General features: G+C 37.0%; 1 protein-coding gene across 15 annotated transcripts in view; it reads left to right on the forward strand.

Moving 5' to 3' along the window:
• tra2 (transformer 2) overlaps positions 1-7500 on the forward strand; it is a 105637-nt gene that overhangs the window by 88876 nt on the left and 9261 nt on the right. For 5 of the 15 annotated variants that reach the window (XM_070142485.1, XM_070142487.1, XM_027374714.2 and 2 more), the window contains 3 exons: positions 2655-2838; positions 3270-3445; positions 4723-4842. In XM_070142485.1, coding sequence (XP_069998586.1) covers positions 2655-2838; positions 3270-3445; positions 4723-4842 — 480 coding nt within the window. Of the gene's footprint in view, positions 1-2654; positions 2839-3269; positions 3446-4722; positions 5136-7500 lie in introns of all 15 variants that reach the window. The other 10 variants (XM_070142486.1, XM_070142488.1, XM_070142490.1 and 7 more) reach the window with 4 other exon arrangements.

Genomic DNA, 7500 nt, shown 5'->3' on the forward strand with positions numbered 1-7500 from the left:
AGTTGCAAACAATCTTTTATTTTGTATGAATAAGTTTTTGCGAAATTGAGAGATCCCTTGTTTGTCCCTCAATAAAACTACATGCTATAATGACTATACGTAACTGACTGGGCTTGCTTCTGAGGCCTATTTCAGACATGGCTGATGTATTGCACTCACAACATTGCACCAATATGTAAGATGATACCTCTTTGTATCACTTGTATCCAAACATGCTTTTGATAATTTTCCACATTCATAGATGCATGGTATTCATTTTGATTACTAGACAGAACCTGTAGTAACCTGATTATGTACATTAAAGTCCATTTTAAATGATTAGGTTTGTTGCACTGTATGAGATCGAAAGTGGTTTTATTGAGGGATTTAAAAAAAAAGTTTTCTTATTTTTACTAATCTTAACCCTTTGGATCTGGTTGCATTATGGAAATCACGGTGCTGAAAATAAAGGGAGTGGGTTATGTAAATAGCCAATAGGCCAGGCATGCTCAAACACTTATGAGCGCTGACAAGACTGTGCCTCCCTTTTGCAAAATTGTCTTTTGGAAACTTTTTAACCTTTTTTGCAATTTTCCAATGTCCATATTTATCTTTTGCTTAGCTTTATCTAGATGGTAATAGCTTATTATCCTTGCACAGACTCCATATCATCAAGTAAATAACTCAGTGCAAGAAAAAAAAATATATGGAACATTTGGTTATCTACGTCATATATATTATTTTTATGTAATTTTTTATTTTTTGTAAAATAACCTACGCTGCCGGTCACAGCAGCCAGGAATACGATGTGCAGCATGGAAATGGTGTCCTCCCTGGAGCTGGAGTCTTCCAGTCATGGCTTACGCATGTGACATTTCACATTCATTTTTCAATGGGAATAATGCCAAAACCCACTTCTAAACGCCAAATGAGTCAAATCAAACTCTTAAGAGGTTTGTGCGCTCGTGGCGAGTCTTTTCTTCCACCCTGGCCTTCACTCATGACAGCAAGTTCTTGTCACCTGGCCTGCTGCCATTTTGTCTGATGACAGTATGTTCACAACACCTGGCCCTTGACCCAGATTTTTCCATAACGGGACCATAACAGCATCCAGATTGTAGATGTTAGATAATAGATTTTATGCATTAGTATACAGTTTGCAGAAAACTCAAAAAGATATGAATAGATTTCTATGTTTTTTTTAATTACCAGAGGTGTGTCTTAGCTTAACTTTGATTCCAATAAATTTTGGTGGTGATCCTGATTGTGATCCAGATCCAGGAATTTTTTGAACAATTGCATCAGTTACCCCTATTGCTTTGCCTCTGCCAAGAAGGTTATGTTTACAGATGTCACCAGTGTACTTGACAAAGGTGATTTAAATATAATTCTTCAAGTATGAATATTTTTATCGCATCAGTGACCCTGTTGCCTGTTTGCTTCTATTTTTAAAATATTTTTGCCAAGTACAATATTCCATAACACACTGAACTGCCACATGGAAATAGTGTCCTCGCTTAAGCTGGCACCCTCATTTACCCATGGAAATAATGCAGAAGCTTATTTCTAAATGTCCATTGAGTCTTATCTCCTTCCAAGAGCTTTTTGCACTCACCAAGAATATTGCCTGACATGATATTCCCATCACCTTGACCCAAAAAAATTTCTGACACATTCCCGTTACCTGGCTCAGCCAAATCTTTTTATGGCTATATTCCCTGGCACCCAGATCCAGCAAAGCATACAGCATTGATGATGATTCATTACTTCGCATTCAGCTTGTTGGATGACGTGCTATTACCATGTACACCCCAGAGTCTGGTGTCCAAGACAAGTTTTTCAGCTTGACCATTTCAGCTGCCTCTTTTTCAGCTAATTTAACCTTGCTTTATTCTTTTTTTTATAGGTTCTTTTGCATGAGTAGATATAAAACATGTAGTATATAAAGCAAAGGCACTGGTATGATAAATTATCAGATGTTTACCTTAGAGTTGGTTGCATTGAGGATAATGAAAGCCTTAGAGGATTCTGAATGCAGACTAGGCTAGTTGTCTTGCTTAGTAAGATGAAGAGTTACAAAAGCAGCATTATCATCTTGCTGATTGATTCATAATTACTGACACACTCCAGCTGGTAGACTTTGTTGGCATTCCTCCTTTTTTTCCTTTTTTTCCTGTTCCATTGTTAGTGTCCATCTTGTAGACTGTCAAGACTTATATTTACAGGTGAATTGGATTATTGTTCATGAAAACTCATTATGCTCATCATGGCTGAGATTTTGCTAAACTCTGAAGTTTTTTGCTTATTGCTTTTTCTCATTGTGTATATATATCTAGTCAGATTTTACCTGGTCTTGCATATTTTCCTCCTTTCACTCTCCTTCCCCTCTCCCTCCTCCTCCCTACTTGAGTGCTCCCTTGCTCCCTTTCATCACTACAAAGTATTTCCCATTCTCTGATTAGTCAGTCACATGAACAAAAGCATGAATAAGAAATAAGATAAAAGGGTTGATAATATTCCCCTCAGTTTGCCTCCCCTCCCCCTCACTTCCCCAAAAGAGTCAATAGAAAAAAAAAAATTAATGAATAAAGATATGAACAGAAGAGGTTGAGAACCGCTGCTGAAGAAAGGACAAGTAGCCCTCCCTTAGCAGTGAAGTTCTCTCATATTCACAGGTCGGTCCACTCAAGCTCCCCGATGTCGAACCGGAGGCGGCACATTGGCACTAGAGACAATCCCGAGCCCTCCAAGTGCCTGGGGGTATTCGGCCTGAGTGTGCATACAACGGAAAGACAGCTGTACACCATCTTTGACAAGTTTGGCCCTCTGGAGAAAGTACAAGTAGTCCTGGACTCGAAAGTGAGTATATGTATCTTTTCTCAATGTTTATATATGCTTATATTTAAATTTTATTTTTATTATTTATTTATTTTAGGTGGGGTTTCTGTTTCTTGAGGGATGGAAAGGCAGGAGAGCAGAAATAGAAATGTAGCTGGGGAATATGTTCATGATATAATATGTTGGTACATTGTGGTTAAGAAAATAGGTACTTTTTGATTTTGGTTGTTAGTGTGTAGTTTTGCCTCTGTACATCCATTTTCCTATCCATCTTTTCATCCAACCATCTTACCTTTCATCCAGCCATTCACTTATCCATCCATCTTTTGATACGTGTGTGTGTTGCTATATGTACATGCCAGAAGATCAGGAATGTGTATGTAGGTGTCTGTACATGTGTGTCTGTGAATGTATGCTTGTGTGGATCATCTCCTGACAGTCCTTTATTTCAGACGGGGAAGTCGAGAGGCTTTGCGTTTGTGTACTTTGAGTCACTTAAGGATGCCTCAGAAGCCAAAAATGAGTGTTCCGGGATGGAGATTGATGGCCGGAGGATCAGAGTTGATTATTCCATTACCAAGCGGCCACACACTCCAACTCCGGGAATATACATGGGTAGACCCACATCGTAAGTATGATGGCTCTTTTATTGATGTGAGGATTCTTTCGAGCTTGTTTTACCATCATTGTTGAGTAAATGACAGTGCTTAGATTAATGTGAGATATTATGATCAAGAAAGCAAATATAAATGTACTGCTAGTTTTTTTTTATAGAATCAGATAAAGATGTATCCAATATGATTTTAGTTCATTTAGTGAAATATTACTGTTATTGATTTCCTAGACACAAAATATCATGCATGGGAATTAGAATACATTCTAGCTACTTATAAGGAAAAGCTGACCATCTATTCCTCTTAAGATTATCTTGATATCCCAGGAATTCCCTGTCATTCTGCCAGTTAAGGTGTTTTGACTGACCACTGCGACATCCCAGCACAAGCTGTGGAGGTCCCTCTCACATCTGCCTAGAGTGGTCCCCTTTTTTTTTAAATGTGTTAATCTTTGACCCTCTCGGAAGTCCTTTAGAACCAGCCTTTTTGCTTTACTCAGTATCCCTTGCTTTGTGCTTTAGTGTGACACTAGTTTGTTCAAGAGGTATCTTAGGACTTGAAAATATGGTATATTCTAGCATTTCATCTACCCTCCACCTATACCTACTTGCTTTTTATATTACTCATTATATACCATTAAATGGTATTTCCTGATATTTTGTCCCCTGTTCTGTGTGCTAGCATTGTAAATATTTTGTTTTTAATCAGTTATTAATTGATGATGATGGTTATAGTTCTTTCCTTCCCACTCCTCCCTCTATGGAAATAATGCATGTACGGTTTGGAAGTTTTGCTCATGACTAGTACTTTATCATTGTTTTGCTAAAATTATGCAAGATATAACTTTTGAAGGACATTTTCTCACCCCCCACCCCCACCCCCCCTTGTATGTTAATCCAAGGAATAATAGATGAAAAGAATTGTGTGCGTTTTCTCTTATCCAAAGGATGTAGCTAGCATAGGCTCAGTCTTTTAACCAACCAATTGCCTGTATAATTTTAACTGCCATTCACCCCATCCTCTTGCCTCTGTCCTGACCCCTCTCTCACTTATACCTGCATACCTAGGATCAGCCTCCCAGTATTCCAATAGGTTTCTTCCTTACCCTTATCTCTTCACCACCCATATTCATCCCCATTCAAAACAGGCTTCTAATGTTTTTTTTTTTTTTTCTCTCTCTCCTCTTTCCAACCGATCCTACACCTCCTCCTCCCTCAAACTCCCCTTCCGCTCCTTCCTTGATGCTGCTGCTGCCACCTCCTCCCCTTCCCATGACCTCCTCGGGCTACAGTCGCGGTGGCTACGACCGGGGCTACGGCCGAGGAGGCCACCGCGGAGACAGGTACCGTTCCCCGTCACCCCGTTACCGGCCTCGCTCCAGCGGTGGTCGCCGCGACTATTACGATCGTGGGTATGTACTCGGCCAGGGCGTTACCGCACAACTCAAGCCACCACAAGATATAATAGTTCATGTGGAGGCAAGCTAGTTAAAGCAAGTTTACAGAAGCTTCTTAAGTAGGCCAAGGGGCTGAAGATGATCAACTCCCAAGTTAATGGTGAAGGTGGTAAAGAATTGATGGATTGATGGAAAGGATTCACGGTTTGTTCAGAGCAACCCTCCAAAGGCAATTGACAAGTGCAGATGAAAAAACAGTAAAATTGTGAGGAAAAACCTGTGAACTGAAGATTTCTAAGAGATTTGAGGTAAGAAGGAGAGCAAAAACAGAGATTGAATTGAGATGCCTAATCCTTTCTTGATTTGTTGCTAGACTTTTATGATATATTTACAAAAGACAAACAAACAAACATACAAAAAGATTAAGGAAGAGGAGGAGAGAATAAATTTAAAAATAGAAGATGTTTAGCATGCCTTTTTTATTATTTTTTTATTTCTAATTTTTTCCTTTTTTTGTGATTTATTTATAGTTACAACGTACATTTCATTCAGTTCCCAACCTCCACCTTTAAAAAAAAGATAAATGAAAGAATATTTTTTATTGTTATATATATTTTTTTCTTGTTTTTTTAGATTGCTATTTTACATGGGCTTCACTGTACCCCAGCTTGTTTGCAACATGTATACATTTTTTTCTTTACTCTTTTATCTACCTTATTTTTCCTACTACTTCTTCTGAAAGGAATCTTCAGTCATCAAAATTTGCAAGGTGTTTCACACAAGTGGAGAAAGGAATATCCTTCGTATGATAACCAGTTCTACCTCATTATGGATGTTGTTATCGTTTCATTATCATTATTATGATTATTATTGTTATTGTTATTGATTATAGTATTGATATTTGATTTTACTTAATGTTATATATTTTTTTTTAATCTTTATTTTTTTACTTTCTCATTAGCATACTTTTGTACAGGAAAGTGATAATTCAAGATTTCATGCAGATTATGATTACTACCATTATTATTTCTTGAAAGCTATTTACATATAAAACTATTTGTTTATTCATTTATTTATTTTATTTATTCATTTACTTCAGTTTCATGTCTACATATGTTGATGTTTTTTTTTTCCGTTTTTCTTCAAAGAGAAATAAGTTAAAAAGGATTCGAGCAGGATTCCCCCTTTTTATTGTTACTACAGCTTCACTATTTTATACGATCATAATTATTAATGTTATTGTGGTTATTTTTTTTCATTATTGTTATAACATGATTATTATCATTATTATTATTATTGTTATTATTATTGCTGTTATCATTATCATTATTATTCTTTTGTTGTTGTTTTTATGATTGTTATTGTTTTCATACATTCTGAACTTGGTCAGTTACTTGAGGAGTGGCTTTGAGACTTCTTATAGCTATTTGAGTGATTTTTTAATTTTGAGTGTGTAAGTGTGTGTGCTTCTTTTAAAGAGGGGAAAAAAGTATAAAAGTTTCTTTAAAATGCATAAAGTTTTATTGTGGATTTCGTTTGTGTTTTATCAGTAAACGAATGTAAAATAAAATAAGTTTTATAAAAATGTCTAGAGTAAGTATTCCAATTTACAGTAAGTATGCATATTTTGTCATTTCGGTGTAAGTATTTGTAGGCACTGCAAAAATAAACAAACATACAAATAAACAAACAAACAAACATCTTTGTCAGTTCTTATGGGAAGTTTGGTCATATACTTCATAGCTTTAACTCAACAATTTTCCTCTTGGTTTTCCTATATTTTTTTCTTCGTATGTGTGTTAGTATATGTTTATATGTGTGATATTTAGTGTATATATGATAGTGTGCATATATGTTTGCGTTTGTGTGCACTTACAGGTTGTGTGCGCGTGTGCGTGTGTGTGTGCACGTTCGTGTGTGTGTGTGTGTGTGCGTGCGTGTGTGTGCGCGCGCATGCGTGTGTGCGTGCGTATGTGTATGTGTATTTGTGCATGCATGTTTGTGGATGTGCTTGCGTGTGTGCGCATGTGAAGTAAGTAGTGCACATATCTTTTTAATGATTTTTATTTATTTTTTTCTTTCTCTTGGCTTTCCATCTTGCATCAACCTTTCCCTCTGTACAGCCTTTGAAAGTTTTGCCACTTTCCCTAAAATTTTCTTTCATTGTACTCACTCTGTTCCACTCCAAAGCCCTGGATACTTTTCCTCCAGATGTATTGTACATGTCTCACTCTTCTTCCCCTAATTTAGTAGCACTTTACTTCTGCAAAAAAACTCTCATTTTACACCCAAGTGCAAATGCTGTCTTTGGATTTGGCATATTCAACAGTTTCTTAGAATGTATTTTTGATCTTCCTTTACTTTATGGCACATCATTTTGAGTACGTTTTGTTGCATACTTTCTGTGTGTTTTAGCGTGCCAAGTTTCTTTTGACCCACTGTCCAGTTGATGCCATGGCTCTCATCATTGTAGATATCTACTCGTTTCTGTGTATCTCTTCCAGTGTCTACAGCTTTGGCTTATCTTTTCCTCTTCCTCTTCCTCCTTATTTGAACTTTTCTTCTAGTCCACTTTCCCTTTTACTTCTCCTTGCCTTCCTTTTTCCGTCACCACCTCTTCCTTCGCTTCCTCCATCAACAGCACTACCTCTCTGCCTTAGCTTTTCCTCCCAG

Source organism: Penaeus vannamei, chromosome 29 (genome assembly GCF_042767895.1).
Source record: "Penaeus vannamei isolate JL-2024 chromosome 29, ASM4276789v1, whole genome shotgun sequence".
NCBI lineage: Eukaryota > Metazoa > Arthropoda > Malacostraca > Decapoda > Penaeidae > Penaeus > Penaeus vannamei.